Raw genomic sequence first — 18,369 nt, 5'->3', positions numbered from 1 at the left:
TTCTTCCTTTCCTTCTTTCTCTCTTTCTCTCCTTCCTTCCTTCCTTCCTTCCTTCCTTCCTTCCTTCCTTCCTTCCTTCCTTCCTTCCTTCCTTCCTTCCTTTCTTTCCTTTCTTTCTAGTCCTGCTCTGTCACACCAGGCTGGAGTGCAGTGGTGCAATCTCAGGTCACTGCAACCTGCCTCAGCCTCCCTAGTAGCTGGGAGTACAGGCGCCTGCCACCATGCCAGTTAATTTTTTGTATTTTTAGCAGAGATGGGGTTTCCCCATGTTGGCCAGTCTGGTCTCAGACTCCTGACCTCAGATGATCTGCCCGCCTCGGCCTCCCAAAGTGTTGGGATTACAGGCGTGAGCCATGCCACCAAGACCATTTTAAAATAAATTTTCTTAAGACTCAGAGGGCCTCTTCATTCTGGAAGGTAGCCTATTAATATACCTTAGAATATTTTTGTTTTTAAATTACTTTTGAGCTTTTCTTTAAACATGGTAAATTTGCATTTCTCATCTGCCACAGCCATGTTCTCCCTTTTATAAATCCCATTGGTCTTATTTCCATTACATTCCAATATTGAGTCTCTTCCTTAATTTCAGTATTGAGCTTTGTTATTTTTACTTTTTTTGTTCGTGTCTAAGTTTTGGAAAGGGATATTTTGGGGTACCTGTGCTTCTGCTACTGTCTTCCAAAGTGTCTGGGTCTGTTATTGAAAAGGCACTTAAGAAGCTCTTTCCTCCAAACCCTTTAGAATTATATCAGGTAGACATTTAGAGAATCCCCTGTGGTTAAAATGACCTCTTCAAATTTTAAGAATCTTCTCACCTGTTCCTTAAAATTGTACTTACTTGTGACAAGCAGTTGGGGAAGAACATCTTCCTGATTAATGGATGAAATATACAATCCTTCAGGTGTGATGCCTTGAAAAGACTGGGGGGAGACTTCCTCACTCCAAATTATCTCCCCAGTTACTGTGGTACCTAGTATTCCACCAATCACAGTTTACTCTTGCTCCATTAGCATAAAATTTATTTATCAGATGTAGTGGCCTGGAAAGCTCCTTCATGCCCTCTAAGACGAATGTGCTTCTGTGGAAGGGAAGAAATAGAAAGCAACCCAAGTCCTGTCATTTCCTTACAATAGCAAGAGGGAAGCAGAACAATAGAAAACCCAGCTTAAAAGATGACTTTTTTTGTGTGGCAATTCCTCAAGGACCTAGAAATAGAAATTCCATTTGACCCAGCAATCCCATTACTGGGTATATATCCAAAGGACTATAAATCGTTCTACTATAAGGACACATGCACAAATGTTCATTGAAGCACTGTTTACAATAGCAAAGACCTGGAACCAACCCAAATGCCCATCGATGATAGACTGGACAGGGAAAATGTGGCACATATACACCATGGAATATTATGCAGCAATCAAAAATGATGAGTTCATGTCCTTTGTAGGGACATGAATGAACCTGGAGAACATCATTCTCAGCAAACTGACACAAGAACAGAAAATGAAATACCGCATGTTCTCACTCATAGGCAGGTGATGAACAATGAGAACACATGGACACAGGTAGGGGAGCATTACACACTGGGGTCTGTTGGGGGGGATTAGGGGAGGGACAGCGGGGGGTGGGGAGTTGAGGAGAGAGCTTGGGGAGAAATGCCAGATATAGGTGAAGGGGAGGAAGGCAGTAAATCACACTGACACGTATGTACCTATGCAACTATCTTGCATGTTCTTCACATGTACCCCAAAACCTAAAATGCAATTTTAAAAAAAGATGACTTTTTTAAGAAAAAAGTTTTTGAGATATTGAGGAATTTTTATAAAAGGTTTAATGTGAATGATAAAAAATTTAGGTTAGTGGGCTAGTTAACTGGTTACTCCTCTTTTACTCTTCAAAACCTATTGATAAGAAGAGTTTGTGAGGAAACATCTCAGAGCTTTGCAACTCACCAGGGAAGAACTGCAGCCAACTTACCCTTCAAGAGGACTCCCATTTCCACAAGAGAGGAAAGAGATTCTATGCCTTCTCTGATTGGCATCTTTTCCTTCTTTCTTCTTCTCTCTCTTTCTTTCTTTCTTTTTTTTTTTTTTTTTTTGAGATGGGGTTTCACTCTGTCTCCCAGGCTGGAGTGCAGTGGCACAATCTCGGCTCACTGCAACCTCTGCCTCCCGGGCTCAAGTGACTCTTGAACCTCAGCCTCCCGAGTAGCTAGGACTACAGGTCCATGCCACCATGCCTGGCTAATTTTTGGATTTTTAGTAGAGGCAGGGCTTCACCATTCTGGCTAGGCTGGTTTCGAACTCCTGACCTCAGGTGATTCACCCACCTTAGCCTCTCAATGTGCTGGGATTACAGGTGTGAGCCACTGTGCCTGGCCTGATCGTCGGTTTTCTCTTGTTGACTTTGGATCTCGATGTTAGTGGATAGGTTGTCTTTACTCCTCAGTAAAGACAAAGTAGTAAAGTAGATAAGCATGTCCTAAACTAGGAAAAAGTCATTCCTGAGTTAAAGTCTATAGAGATAATAAGGAAGAAGCAGAAGCTTGATCAGAATAGTGCAAAACTGGACTTCGGCCAACTTTCATACAGCAAAAATCTTATGAAATAAATTTGGTGTTCCTTCAATGTTTTTGGTAGCCTCTTTTGGGAAAATGAATATTTTGGGTATTTGTTGGCACTGTGAAGTACAGGTGCTAAGTTTAGAAGTAGGATGATTTGTTGTTGCTGTTTACATGTTAATAAGCTTATGGGTCCCCATCCTAATTGATTGACTAAGATACCTTTAGTTATATCACATGTCATTATTTTATATACTACTAAGATAGAAAAAAATGCTCCCTATGGAATTATGACACACTGATTTCAGAGATGCTAATGTGTGAAAAAATATGCTTCTTAGAGTCAATGAGATGGAGTATATTCCTTAAACTCACAAGAAAAGAAGAAAAATTCATACCCCAAACACCTTGTCTAACAGTGCATTGTTCATCTATTTAACAGTGCATTCAATAAATAAATTTATACTTTAAAATTCTATTTGCCACATATGATACTTCCAAGAACAGTTCAAGGTTTTTGATAGAATACTGTTCATACTCAGAGAATTAACTAAGTGACCTTGAATCTGTAAAGGATGCCCAATATTTCCCATCATGTTTTTAAGAACTTCCACTGTTTTATATTTTCTGTCCTGAGCAAAGCAATCTTGTCCCTGTAGACAAGGGCCAGGCCAGGGTATAGGGACCGTGCCCATTGTCTTCCTCAACACCTTCTACGCAAAAGACTCTCATTTCCACTGTAAGGTACCCCTAATCCCTAAAAATGAATTATATCCAAAGTGTCAAAGTTCTGCCTCACTCATCACATTCCTGAACATTCCAGGAAGTCTGACCCCTGGGCTAATGATATCACTATGTTCTTCGAGTCAAGTCTGATCAACTACCTCTTGCTTCAAAGTTTAGGCAGTTCTACCTGAGAAGCTTCTTCTTCTTCCTTCCTCTTCTTTTTTTTTTTTAAGACAGTCTTCGTCTGTCACCCAGGCTGGAGTGCAGTGGCGCGATCTCAGCTCACTGCAATCTCTGCCTCCCTGGTTCAAGCAGTTCTCCTGCCTGACTCCCAAGTAGCTGGGATTACAGGTGTAATTAGCAACCAAGCCTGGCTAATTTTTGTATTCTTAGTAGAGATGGGGTTTTGCTGTGTTGGCCAGGCTGGTCTTGAACTCCAGGGGTCAAGTGATCCACCCGCCTCAGCCTCCCAAAATGCTGGGATTACAGGCATGAATCAGTGTGCCTGGAGTGCCTGGTCTTAGTATTCATATTTTTCATGCCATGCTAATATTATTGTAGTATGTGGGGTATCTGCACAAAGGATTGTACATGGTGAGCAATTACCCATAGTCCTCCTGTCTTTGCCTGGGTTGCATTTTAGCATGTCTCCTTGCACTTTCTTACCTTACACATTTTTGCATGATTGGGGTCATTTTAATGTGTGATTTTTCTTTATTCAACATCATGTTATTCCAAAAGTGTCATTAAAGGCTTTCAACCTGTTGATTGTGTTATTCTGCCGATAAATTAAATATTCTTCTGTTTCTTATTATTTGGGTTGCATCCATTTGATTTTTGCAATTCTAAATCATGTCAAAATGAACATATCTGGATATACATCTCTGTCCAGATTTTGATAGAGGGACACCATCAACTTTCATACAATTAATGTGATACACTTAAATTTCTTTCAAGGGAAAAAGAGGTCATGACAATTTATAACTCAACCAAAGAGACTGGAGGGAACATGAGAGAGTGGCTTTGTTTATTTAATATTATTAATATTATTTGAACTGTTATATCAGTTCAAAGTTGAACTTACTGAGGAAACTGAGACTCAGTCACTTTGTTGCTGGTGGCATTATCTGCTGTGTTTGGAGCTGGGAAACCATTGTTTTCTTTGCCTAGCCAGTATCTTCCCTACTTCACTTGCCCCATGGAAATTCACCATCCTTGAAATTGTACCAGTTAACTCCCACAGAGGCCCAAACCGCACTGTAAATGCTCCTAGTGGTACCTGTCTCCTTCATACTTGGTCTTCCCCTCCAATAAGTGGTAGGTATCGCCAAATCACCAAACAGGATCATGTCTGCCTTGCAAACCAAACAAACCAAACTCTGTTTTTGTTTTGCTTTGTGTCTGGACTAATTCATAGCACCTCTTCTGCCTGTGAGCGATCTGTCACCTCATTCTGTAAGACTGGCACCAGCAGAAATGCAGTCTCAGAGGATCCCGGGGAGAAAGCGAGGCCGACCCTCACTTCACTCCACACCTATGAAGATGGCAGTTCATAACCTTTATTCTGCCTCAGCTGGCTCTTTACCAGCAGTGAAGATCCCAAAGAAAAGAGGGCGGAAACCTGGGTACAAGGTACGGCTCCATCATTCCTTCTCCATAGTGGTATTGGGCTGGGGCATGGGTATTTGGTCAGACCTGCACTGCAAAATGCCATAGAGGTTGGGAGCTTGGAAGAGACAGGATGAGAAACAAGCCTCCCTCAGTGAAGCATGTGACGGATGAGGTCTGTTACAACATGGCACATAATGCATGCTGTCCTGTGCATTTTTCCAAGTGGAGAAAGCAAATTGCACCAGATGGGGAAAGCTGTGAGCGAGCAGATTTTAGGGTCATCACTAAACACACATTATTAAACCTTGCATCTAAATTAGTGTTTCAGACACTGGGCTTTCCCTTGCCTGTTCCTACTAGGGTAAATCTTGAAGCCACTTTCCAGAACTCATTTGTCATTTATTTTAGCAGGAGCAGATGATGTTCCTGAAACATTTAAGTTAATAACGCAAGCAGGCCACTGTCAAAGGACATAGAAAAGTCTTCCCAAACAGAACCTCAACACAGAGAGTCAGAATGAAAATTCAGCTTGTTAAGTCATAACTGCCCACTTCTAAAAGGTGCTGACATGGAGTTTGGCTACGAGGAGGCATACCAGACAAAATTCCATTCCTGTGACCCTTTTAAGAATTAGCGGTGATTTGGAGAGGCTGGGGTGGAGAATAAATCCTCAGAGGTAACCACAATCATAAACCAACTCAAACCCAAGGAAGGGTTGCTTCTCTACGATGCTTTGGAATAGGCTACTAGAGAGGAAAAAATATTACGTTCGTTCTTCACAAACCTTTCAGGCATTAGAAAATGAGCTGCAGAAGTTTTCCTTCATCTATTTTTCTTGAAATAAGGGCTTATGTTTCCATCTTGAGACCTGAATACCGAAACCAGAATGCAAATTGGCAATTAACTCCCATATATTTAGGAAAATATATGGAAATTATTTCAGGTCAGTATCAAGAGCTTCTGGAAGAGTTGGTAATGAATTCAACCTTTATCCCTTTGGTTCTCCATAGTTCTTCCAAATGCTGGAAAATAAAAACAGTCGGGTGGGGGGAAGGCTCCTCAAAGTTACTTTGGGTCATTGGTTTTAGTAAAAGAAGCTTTTACTCAGCTATCTCATGAGGTAAAGGCTTCCCTCGCTGCTTGTTTTTCTGACAACAAGAATCTCCTTTCTTTCATGTGCATGCCAGCTTTAGAACTGTCTCTGAAGCTGGTGGAGGGCCAGTCTCACCCACTCAGCTCCCCGTGCAGTTGTTGGCTTCTGGGAATTGCATCTGGAGGGCTGGAGCAGGGCAGCCTTTCTGTTTATAGATCCAGGGAGCAAATCCAGGATCTGAAGAAACACACCGAAGACTTCCCTCTCCTATTTGGCCTTTCTGCTACTCTCCTGGGGGGCCATGACCCAAGAATGAAAATTACCAACAGACAGCATCCCTGGGGCCAGGAAGAATGAAAAATTCACTCTATGAAATGAACATGATTTCACAATTTTCCTGTCTTTAAAGGGTAGTTTTCGGCGCTCGTGACACTCAGAGACACCTCAGATTGGAAAGAAATCGTTGGGGTTGGTTGGCTGACAGTATAGGCTCTGCCCAAAGCAGGCAGTCTCTTCCCATTTCCTCACAGAATTTCTCTTCTGGGCAGTAGGCCACTGCTCTTACTTGAATCTACTTCCCATATATTTAGGAAAATGTATGGAAATTATTTTAGGCCAACAACTCCCAGACAGCTTCCCAAGCTATGGGCTTAATGTTCTAGAATAGGAGTTCCAAACCAGGCACCAGTCTGCACGAAGTTCTCTCCCATCCATGGTGTCATAAGAAGAACAAAGGCCATTTGAAAGTCTTCAGAAAGTTCAAATGATGTCTCTTAAAGGATGAGCCTTTATTCTGAAATATCTGCTTCCTACTATCTTGGCAGTAAAATGTTTGGTTTCATTCAATGTTGTATGTTAATAGGATTTAGTAATTTAAAAAAAATGTTCTTAGTTGGCAAAATAAAGTTGGCAACCTATTAATTGCCCCAGTTTTATTTTGACAATTTTCTAGGCCTGGACACCCCATTTTACCATTAATGACAGGACTTTAATTGTGAAGAAGCCAGCTCAGAGATTGTACAGTTTCACTCCATTTGCCAAATGGCCACTAATTTGACAGTTTTAACTATCTGGGACACAGCTGGGGAGCCAGAAGTTGTTAAAAATAAATCCTGACCAAGCAAAGTAAGGTATTACTTGGTCTAACTTTTAAAGATCTTGTATTTCATTGCTAAGAAAACGCTTCCAGGTTTTCCATCAGAATTCGTTTACACTTTTTTGTAAGCATGTTTTTTACAAGCTCAATTACAGCTGGTTAGTAGCCTTAGGTTTGAAGGGGAAGGTATTTTAGGGGAGAAGACTGTGTACACAGCTGTACCCTGGGAGAATAATAATTACTTTTGTAATGAGATGATAATATGCTAACAAGAGAGAAATAATACAATAATATAAATCTTATAAAATAAGACATAATTTTGTTATATCAATAATAACATTATTACAATGATATATTGATGTTAATAATAGCACCATAATAAAATAATATATTTTTGAGCCTCTGGCAGGCTCTTCACCAGGAGATTCTGAGGATACCTCGTTGTGTTGACTGTATAACAAGCCAATGCTGGTTGACTTTTGTCACTTCTTGCCTGGTGCTGTCCCAGCTGCCCTGTCAATCACCTCTGTGCACATGTGGGAACTCTCCCCGGTCTAAGAGATCCCTTCAAGCCCCAAGAACATGTAACACAGGCTGTTACACTTAACTGCTTCCTGAGTCTTGAGGATAACATGAGTGATTTGCAGGCAGATAAGGGAGGGTTACGCTTACGCTGGCGGTCGGGTATCAATACTCTAGAGTTCATAGGTCAGGCCCCCTCCCAGGGCCCATCTGGCCATCTCCCTCTTGGCCCCAGGCTTGCAGCCACATGGCTGGGGCAGGCCCACGGCCGGAAGAGTATCACATTTTATGGTGCTACTGCCCCCTTCTTGCCCTGGTCAAGGAAAGCAAAACCTCTGAACATCAGATGTTCTATGAAGAGCCATTCTCTGATGACCATGAAAATAGCCTTGTTCGTTCTCAGAGCATTTACCTTTCCGTTTGAAGCATCCGCTGTTGGCTGAGGTCCTTAGTTCAGAGACTCCCCAAGATCAATAGGTGGATTTTCCTTATATTTCATGACCAAAAAGACCACCAAGGTATTTTCAAAGAGACAGAGAGGGGCTGCACAAAGGACAAATCCTAGTTTCCATTCTGTCGATGCAGCTGGTTATCATGTCTCTAATTGTAAGATTTCCACCTTCTATGTCTTCCTGGTTGAGATTTTTATTTAAGCAGAAGAAACAAGTTCTGGGTTTTGAAAAATAGCTGTTTGTCCCCAATACAAGGTAATAATAATACTAACAGCAATCATAATCATATAAAATATTTATTGAATACTTCTACGTTTGAGGCTCCAGGTGGAAGCACTCTCTGTGTATGTCTTATTTGATCCTTGATAGTTTGAGAGTGAGAGAAAGGAACTGCAGAGAAACTACAGGCCTTAGGTGTGAATCAGCCAAGCCCACAGGAGGCCGCAGCCCTCCGCTGCTCAACCATCGCTTTGTGTTACTATTCAGATAGCAATTATGCTTCTCAAGTCAACAAAGACTAAGTGGTATTCTGTCTGCTCTAATGAGTTAAGAAAAGTGTGTCATGTTCTAGGAAGGATATCATCCTTGAAATATTAAAAACAAAATCATTAAAATGACTTAAAATGTTGGTAATGGTGTCACTTGAGATACAAATTCAGCTAGGGCCAAATAACAGTGGCTTTAAAGAAGAGAAGCTAATTTCTCCCTCATGGTAAAGGTGGGAAGGCTGATATGATGGCTCCATGGGGTGGGGACCTGTGCTGCATTGTTGCTCTGTCACCGGGCTGAGGTACAGTGGCACCATCACAGCTCACTCTAGCCTCGACTTCCCAGGTCAAGTAATTGAGTCATGGGGAATACAGACTCCACCATGCCTGGCTAATTTTTTACCTTTTTTTTTTTTGGTAGAAATGAAGTCTCACCGAGTTCCCTAGGCTGGTCTTGAATGCCTGGGCTCAAGAGATCCTCTCTCTTCAGCCTCCCAAAGTGCTGAGGTTACAGGCGTGAGCCACCATGCCCAGCCAGCTCTGCCATGTTAACAGACAATTTCTACCTCCTGGTCTAAGGTGGCTGCTCCATGTCCCACTGTCCCAGTGTTTTAGCCAACAGAATGGGAACTCAGAGCTAGCAGAGGGCATGCCTGTCTCCTTGAAAGACTCAGTTCTTGAAGTTGCACATCTATTACAATTTGCATTCCCCAGGCAAGCAGTTACACTCAGGTGCTCCAAGGGAAGCTAGAAAATGCTGGTTACTGGGTAATCAGCTAAAATTCAGGAAGTCTCTTACTAAAGGAAGAAAGGAGAATGGATGTTTGGGAACATCTAACAGCTTCTGTTGAGTACCTAAAGGATAGGCTTTTCAGTGTTAACTGAAAAGTTCACTTAAGAAAGTAATTTTCTAATTAGTATTGGTAAATGCGACATGTTTGTAATCTTTCAGTACTTTGAATTGTTTTCTTCTCTCTTCCTTATTTTTTTCCCAAAAAGTGGGTGTTCTTTGTCCTGTGTTAACAAGAGAGTCCAGTTCACAAAAATCTCCAGTGAGAGAATATTCAAACTTAAGTAGAAAGGGTTTTTGTTTGTTTGTCTCAACGTTTGTTTACAGCCTCTTTCTAAACGTGTTTTCATTAGAACTGTTGAATTGGCATCACTGGTTCTGTGGCGATCCAGATGTTGTACTGCTTGGAGTTGGATCACAAACATTAAAGACAGCTTAATAGGCCAGGCGTGGTGGATCATGCCTGTAACCCCAGCACTTTTGGAGGCCGAGGTGGATGGATCACGAGGTCAGGAGATTGAGACCATCCTGGCCAACATGGTGAAACCACGTCTCTACCAAAAATACAAAAATTAGCTGGCTTGGTGGTGCATGCCTGTAATCCCAGCTACCTGGGAGGCTGAGGCAGGAGAATCATTTGAACCAGGGAGTGAGAAGTTGCAGTGAGCCGAGTTCCTACCAATACACTCCAGCCTGGCGTCACAGCAAGATTCCATCTAAAAAAAAAAACGGATGGCTACCTAATACCCTTCCAGTGCCTCTTTCTAGGGTCTCCCTCTTGCTGACGCAGGTATGGAATGCTACCTTTGGTCTCTGGGGGAAATGATGACACAGTCACAAGGCAGGGGCCATTTCCTCGGGTTGAACACTGTACAGCACCTAGAGTAGGGACTGTCTCCCCTGTGTCTTCTGTTGCCTGCCCCCAATGCTCATGTACCCACGGACAGAACAGGGGTTGGGGTGAGGCTCAGCAGTGAATCTGGGGCACTGGTAGGCTGGAAAACATTTCACAGCTGGCTCTTTGAATGCAGCTCTGACATGAATGTTAGTTGTTATTTTCACTCATGTTAAAGAGTAAAATGAGTGTAAACAGTGAAGTCATATGTCAGAGATTTCCTTGTTTGTCAAGACTGCAAATGACTTCCTTGCTAAATTGGATAATAGTTTAGGTTTTTATTTAGACAAGGTTTTATGTTGCCCAGGCTGGACTGCAGTGAAGTCCAGGAGTAAGATCATAGCTCACTGCAGCCTTGAACTCTTTTTTTTTTTTTTTGAGACAGAGTCACACTATTGCCCAAGCTAGAGTGCAGCGGCGTGATCTTGGCTCACTGCAACCTTTGCCTCCCCAGTTCAAGCAATCCTCCTGCCTCAGCCTCCTGAGTAGCTGGGATTACAGGCAAGCACCACACCTGGCTAATTTCTGGATTTTTAGTAGAGATGGGGTTTCAGCATGTTGGCCAGCCTGGTCTTGAACTCCTGACCTCAGGTGATCTGCCCACCTAGGTCTCCCAAAGTGCTGGGAGCCTTGAACTCTTGGCCTCAAGCAGTCCTTCTGCCTCAGCCTCCCAAGCAGCTGGGATGACAGGCATGTGCCACTGTGCCTGGATTGGATAATAGTTTTTGAAGACAGAAAAGAAATTAAGTTTTTTGTGCTATTCACAGTGTAACAGCTATAGACGTGACATGCTTTTAAGTTTAATCTGCATTTTTAACATTTTCTCCATTACTTTTTACGGTCCATAAATTAATACAATAATAAATCCAGCTCTAATTCATAGCATTTCCCAGATTCTAAGATGTAAATATTCCCTTCATGACCAGTTTTGAAACACCAATGTGACGTCCCTGAACATGGAGTTGAGAAAAGATGTACAGCAGCAAACCCTTGGAAATATAAATGCAGTCGTAAAATTAGAAAGTGATGAGTTGTCAGCATTTATTACTTTTGTTTTTAACAAACTTTATTTGTTTGTTTGTTTGTTTGTTTAGTTTCACTGAGTAAAGAACGATTTGCGAATGGGGCAAGCTTCTGAGCCAGAGTAGGCTCAGAGACTCCCTACAAACTTAATTAAATTGTAAGTGTATATACTGTAATTTTAATTTTAATTTTTAATTTTTTTTTTTTGAGATAGAATGCCACTTTGTTACCCAGGCTGGAGAGCAATGGCACAATCTCAGCTCACTGCAACCTCTAGCTCATGATTTTTAATAAGGGCTGTGTTTAACAAACCATTTGCAATACTCCTGAAGATATAACAATCCTCTTTCATGAACTAGCATAAGCCAGCTCCAGCCCCTGGCTGATCAGAGTTCTGCTGAGTTTGGGATGCCTGTACCCGGATGGTCCATGTCCCTACTCTCATCAGCTGCACTGATGTTTTGATCCCATTGCCGCTGATGCACAGAACTTGCTTCCTCACTAGTTTCTGTAAGAAACCTAATCTCACCAAGCAGTTCTTGAAATGTGTGGTTTCTACTAAAGATTTTTGGGATCACAAGGCATAGTGGACGGCTTTCCATTAAATGACTCTCACAGATAGATGTTTTTCTGAATTCTACTTTACTTAAGGATAGTGTATTAATTCGTTTTCATGCTGCTGATAAACACATACCTGAGACTGGGTAATTTACAGAGAAAAAGAAGTTTAATGGATTTACAGTTTCACATGGCTAGGGAGGCCTCACAATCATAGTGGAAAGTGAAAGGCACATCTTACATGGTGGCAGACAAGAGAGGAAGAGAACCAAGTGAAAGGGGTTTTCTCTTATAAAACCATCAGATCTGGTGAGACTTATTCATTACCTCGAGATAAGTATAGGGGAAACTATCCCCATGATTTAATTATCTCCCACGGGGTCCCTCCCACAACATGTGAGAATTATGGGAGCTACAATTCAAGATGAGATTTGGATGGGGACACAGCCAAACCATATCAGACAGTTTTTGTTTTTTGTTTTTCTTTTTCTTCCTTCTCTCTCAGTACCCATGGAGTACCAACTTCATTGTCTCCTCTCTTGGGTTCCTTCGGTAGGGAGAAATGAAACCATTCCTTTCCACCCCAGGCAGTGCAGTAGCCTTCCCCACCTCCTCACCAATCCCAGCCCCTCTCAGGACACAGATGAGCATCTGAACCCAACAAAGAGTTGGTGGGAGAAAGCCCCAGCATCCGAATCCTATTCCACCTCATTTGCATCTCTGAAAGGCATGAGAAAGGTGGGCCATTCCACTCCCACCTCCAGTCATCCCCTTCTGCCTTCACTGTGATGCAGGCAATCTATTCTGTTTGGGTATTTTACTTTCCTAAGAAAGTGTTAGTGCAATGATTATTTAATTAGAATCCCAGATTTAACCAAAGCAGTCCTCAAGGCCAAAAGGTACTGGCCCTTCCATCTCTTGGGTGTTTAATCTCTCTTCCAGGTGCAGAAGGAAAAAAGGTACAAGTAGACCCAGTTACAGGCTGATGCCTAGGAATGGAATTAGGTCACTGGCCACAAGCTTCTTGTTATTGGAACCAATTTGTATTTCCAGCAGGCAAGTTTTTAGACTAAAGTCTGAGGTTAAACATGGTGAGTTATTTAATTTCTTCTACCTCAGCTCCCCTGCAGCAACTCCTCAGAACCCCAAGGGAGTTTTGTAGGAAGAAAGAATGTGAGTTCCAAAGAGAAATGTGTCCTCAAGGAAAGCTATGGGCAGGGACAGGGACAAAGCTAGTCTTCCTTAAATAGAGGTGGGGAGGTGTCTTAGTCAGCTCAGGCTGCTATACCAAAACACCATAGCCTGGGTGACTTAAACACAGAAATTAATTTTCTCATTGTTTTGGAGGCTGTTAAGTCCAAGATCAAGGTACAGCAGGGCTCACTTCTGGTGAGGGCTCTCTTGGCAATGGCTGCCTTCTTACTGTGTACTCCCATGGTGGAGTCAGCAAGCTCTGGCCTCTTTTCCTCTTCTTTTTTTTTTTGAGATGGAGTTTTGCTCTTTTTACCCAGGCTGGAGTACAATGGCGCGATCTCGGCTCACCGCAACCTCCACCTCCTAGGTAAAGGCAATTCTCCTGCCTCAGCCTCCCCAGTAGCTGGGACTACAGGCATGCACCACCATGCCCAGCTATTTTTTTTTTTGTATTTTTAGTAGAGTTGGGGTTTCACCATGTTGACCAGGATGGTCTCGATCTCTTGACCTCGTGATCCACCCGCCTCGGCCTCCCAAAGTGCTGGGATTACAGGCGTGAGCCACCGCGCCCGGCCTTCCTCTTCTTTCAAGGACACTAATCCCAGCCAGGCTCAGTGGCTCACACCTGTAGCTCCAGTATTTTGGGAGGCCCAGGTGGGCAGATCACTTGAGGTCAGGAGTTTGAGACTAGCCTAGCCAACATGGCAAAACCCCATCTCTATTAAAAATACAAAAATTAGCTGGGCGTGGTGGTGTGCGCCTGTAATCCCAGCTTCTTGGTAGGCTGAGGCAGGAGAATCACTTGAACCCGGGAGACAGAGGTTGCAGTGGGGGATCGTGCCACTGCACTCCAGTCTGGGTGATAGAGCGAGACTCTGTCTAAAAACATACACACAAACAGAACACGAATCTCCTGGTGGGGCCCACCCTCATAACCTTATCTAAACCTAATTACCTCCCAAAAGTTCCACCTTCAAATACCTTCACATTGGGAGTTAGTACTTCGACATAGGAATTTTGGAGGGAACACAAACTTTCCGTCCATAACAGAAAGGAAATAAAGGAGGAAGAACATAATTAAAAAAAATAAAAGTCTAGGCTGGGCATAGTGGCTCATGCTTGTAATTCCAGCACTTTGGGAGGCTAGACAGCAGGATCACTTAAGCCTAGGAGTTTGAGATCAGCCTGAGCAACATAACACGGCCCTGCCTCTACAAAAAATAAATAAATTAGCCAACTGTGATGGTGCACGCCTGTAGTCCTAGCTACCTGAGAGACTGAGGTGGAAGGACTGCTTGAGTCCAGGAACTCGAAGCTGAAGTAAGTCATGATTGTGTCACTGCACTCCAGTCTGAGTGAGAGTGAGATCTTGACCAAAAAAAAAAAAAAAAAAAAAAAAAAAAAAAAATCGAGGGTATTCATTTTCTAGGGTCAATATACAAAATGCAACAAGCTAGGCAACTTAAATTTATTGTCTCAGAGTTTTAGAAGCTACAAGTTCAAGATAAAGGTGAAGGTAGTGTTGATTCTTTCTGAGTCTGTAAGGAAGAATCTGTTCCATGTCTCTCTCCCAGCTTCTAATAGTGTCAGGCTTTCCTTGGCTTGTAGATAGATGGCTTACTTCCCATGTCTTCCCATCATCTTCCATCTGTGTGTGTCTGCCTCTCCATCCATATTTCCTCTTTGTATAGGATACCAGTCATATTGGATTAAGATCCAGCTTTATGACATCATCTTAATTCGATCATCTGCAAAGACTATTTTCAAATAAGGCCACATTCACAAGTACTGAGAGTTGAGATTTCAACACGTTTTTCAGGGACACATTTTGGCTCGTAACATCTAGTATGACATCTTTGTCTTTTGATTAGGTGTTTAGTCCATTTATGTTTTTAAAAATTACCAATACATTTGGGTTTAAATCTATACTGATTTTTTGTATTCTATATCTTTCTTTTACCTGTATTTTCTGCCTTCTTTTGGGTTTTTAATTTTTTCTTTCCCACTCATTGGAAGTCAAGCATTCTGTTTTTGGTTGTATTAATGGTTACTCTAAAAATTAGAGCATGCTTACTTATTAGAGTCATCTAAAGTTAACCATCCTTTTGCTTCTTCCTAAAGAATACAAGGACCTTAGTAAACTTTAACTCCATTTATATTCTGCCCCCCACTTATATATTATTGTTGCCATACATTTCAATTTTTTCTTTTTTAGCCCTTCCAGACATCATTATTGTTGTTTTAGACTGTTATTTTCATTTTAATTCACCTGATTATTTACCATTTTTTTAAAATTCTTCATTTTTGCATATAAGACCTTCCACCTGGGTTCCTTTTCATTTTACCTGAAGTGAAATGAAAAGAAGCTCCTCTAACATAGGTCCTCTCAGTTTATCAAAACTCTCAGTTTTTGTTGCTTGGAAATATTTTTATTTTACTTTCACTTTTGAAAAAAAAGTCTTTCTTTTTTTTGTTTTTTTTTGGCTAGGTGTAGAAGTCTAGGTTGTCAGTTATTCCCTCGAAGCATATGGAAGGTATTCTATTGTGCTGGGCATGATGGCTCATGCTTGTAATCCTAGCACTTTGAGAGGCTAAGGCGAGCAGATCACATGAGATCAGGAGTTCAAGACCAGCCTGGCCAACATGATAAAACCCCATCTCTATTAAAAATTTGAAAATCTGCTTGGCATAGTGGTGCCTGCTGTACTTGGGAGGCTGAGACAGGAGAATCACTTGAACCCAGGAGGCAGTGGTTGCAGTAAGCCGAGTTTATACTACTGCACTCCAGCATGGGTGACAGAGCAAGACTCCATCTCAAAAAAAGAAAAAAAGATATTTTATTTATATTCTGGGTTCATTGTTGTAGAGAACTCAACTACTTTTCTAGCTTATTTGGGTGTTTCTTAAAAAGTAATTTGTAGTTTTAATCTAATTTTAAGATTTTTCTGTCTTTGGTGTTTTACAATTTCACTTTATTTTGTCAACGTGTGGATTTATTTTTTATCCATCCTATTTAGGATTTGCTGCATTTCCTGAATTTGTAATTTGAAATCTTTCGTCAGCTCTGGAAAATTCTCTGCTATTATCTCTTCAAATATAATCTCCTTTCCATTCTTTATAGTCTTTTCTTCTGAAATTCTAATGTTTCAAACTTCTCATATTCTCCATGTCTTTTAACCTCTTTTCCATAGTTTTAATCTATCTGTTTCTGTGCTGTTTTCTGGATAATTTCTTCTGACATACCTTTCAGTTCATTAATTTTCTTTTTAGCTACATTTACTATGCTGTTAGGTCTATCCATTTACTTTTTAATTTTAGTTACTATATTTTCCATTTATAAAAGCTTGATTTGCTTCTTTTTCAAATTTACTGTGTTTTTTAAAATCATTTTTTGTTTCCCAGATATATTTTCAAGCTTGTCCTTTATATCTTTATGCATAGCATCATAGTTGTTCTTATAATCTAAGTTGGATAATTGAAATACCTTAATATTTTGGGGGTTGTATTGCTGTGTGTTTTTATTATTTATTCTTTCTTTAGTTCTTTGCTTCCTTACATGGTTGGGTATTTTGAACTGTTATTCATCAACCTTGAACAATGATTTTTGAGATTTCTTTGAAACCTTTCTCCAGATGTCATGTATTTGGCCTTTCCAGACACCTGAGACACTGTCATATTGGGTAGTTTTTTAACTAAATTCACAGCCTAAAGTTTCCTTGATCACCCAAGTTCTGTGAGTTTGGGATGCAAATCCATGTGAGCTCTGGCTTGCAGTAAGATCTTCTCAGAGATTCTGCAGATCCTTTCAGTGTCAAGGCAACTTTTCTTGTACCCAGCTAGAGGAGCAGGGAGCTGGGACAAGTCTGCAGCTGACCTGCCCTTACACTGAGGCTGTAGCTCTTAGGGTAAGCCCTGGGCTTCATAGCAATGCCCATGGCCCAGATTACACCTATATGTTGGCCTGGGTATTCTTTATATATGTCAGTTCCTCCATACATTTAATCATTTTTTGCATTTATTCATTATTTGTAGTAGTTTCAATTGATCCTAATAACGAATTTTCTATCTTACCAGAAACAAGACTTCAAAGAATTTAGAATGCTACATTTCTTCTAGTTAACCCTCCAAATATGGCACTACACTGGTTTTGACTCAAATTCTTTAATGTTTTCAAAAATAATCTAATGAAAATTACACACACAACATTATGAGTTGGGAAGAGCTTAGAAACCAACAACTGTAACCCATTTAATGGCTTTGGAAGATGGAGCTTAGAGGAGCTGAGTGAGTTGCTCAGAGTCCCATGTGAGTTGGCAGCGGAGCCAGGACTCGGATGTCATTTGTTACCTCTAAGACCTGTATTCTTGCCACTGCCCTGAAATTATGTCCATTTCTTTGGTGAAAAAATATGGATTCTTTCTTTTTTTCATGTCCTCTCCCAAAGTTCTGCACAGAACTTTTACTGTCCCATTCTGAATGTTTGTTGCTTTAAATATTAGAGAAGGAATGTTTTGAAACTTAGAGACAAAGCCAGTATTATTGTCCAATAATAAGGCTAGTTAATAAGTTAACCAAATCAGCAATAAGTAAACAAATGCTGATGCTTAAAAACTAAAATAATAAAAACGTTCTATCAAAGCAAAGATTTTGTGAAGAGATGTAGACGTTATCCTAGATTTTGTGCTTTGTCTCATCCATCACTTCTGTTCTATCTCTAAAGTACACCCTGAGTCCAATCAATTCTTTCCACCTCCCTACTTCCACCCTAGTTCAGCTACCAGTGTCTCTCAGCTGGACCATGTAATACATCCTTAGTAATGTTCTTTCCTGCACTTAGCCTCCACCTCCCCATCCATTCTGCCTAACCGCAGCCTTATTTATTTATTTGTTTTGAGACAGAGTCTGGCTCTGTCTCCCAGGCTGGAGTGCAGTGGTGCAATCTCAGCTCACTTCAATCTCCACCTCCCAGGCTCAAGCCATCCTCCCACCTCAGCCTCCTAAGTAGCTGGGACTAAGGTGTGTGCCACCACACCCAGTCAACTTTTTTTAAAATTTTTTTTGTAGAGATGGGGTTTCACCATTTTGCCCAGACTTGTCTTGAACTCGTGAGCTCAAGTGACCTTCTTGCCTCAGCCTCCTAAAGTGCTAGAATAACAGCACTCAGAGATTCTGATGTGAGCCACTGGGCCTGGCACCATATTTATCTTTATAAAATGAAAACTAGCTTGTGTGTTTTCCTGCTTAAAATCCTCTAATTATTTCCATCACTCATAGAAATCCAAACTCGTTATCCTGACTGTATTTGTTTTGTTAGGACTGCTGTAACAAAGTACTACAAACTGGGTAGCTTAAAACATCCTT

At 41.2% G+C, this 18,369-nt stretch overlaps 1 protein-coding gene across 1 annotated transcript in view; it reads left to right on the top strand.

Annotated features, from left to right (window-relative positions):
- The first annotated feature begins 1,006 nt into the window (after positions 1 to 1,006).
- Positions 1,007 to 18,369, top strand: part of SCML4 (Scm polycomb group protein like 4) — a 71,787-nt gene continuing 54,424 nt past the window's right edge. Inside the window, exons 1-2 of the mRNA XM_078369900.1 lie at positions 1,007 to 1,565; positions 4,704 to 4,918. Of these exons, the coding sequence (XP_078226026.1) occupies positions 1,556 to 1,565; positions 4,704 to 4,918 (225 nt within the window). The 5' untranslated portion in view covers positions 1,007 to 1,555. The remainder of the gene's footprint in view (positions 1,566 to 4,703; positions 4,919 to 18,369) is intronic.

Source organism: Callithrix jacchus, chromosome 4, assembly GCF_049354715.1.
Source record: "Callithrix jacchus isolate 240 chromosome 4, calJac240_pri, whole genome shotgun sequence".
In the NCBI taxonomy this organism is placed as follows: domain Eukaryota; kingdom Metazoa; phylum Chordata; class Mammalia; order Primates; family Cebidae; genus Callithrix; species Callithrix jacchus.
The sequence above is the reverse complement of the archived record's forward strand: the minus strand, read 5'-3'. Positions and strand labels throughout refer to the sequence as shown.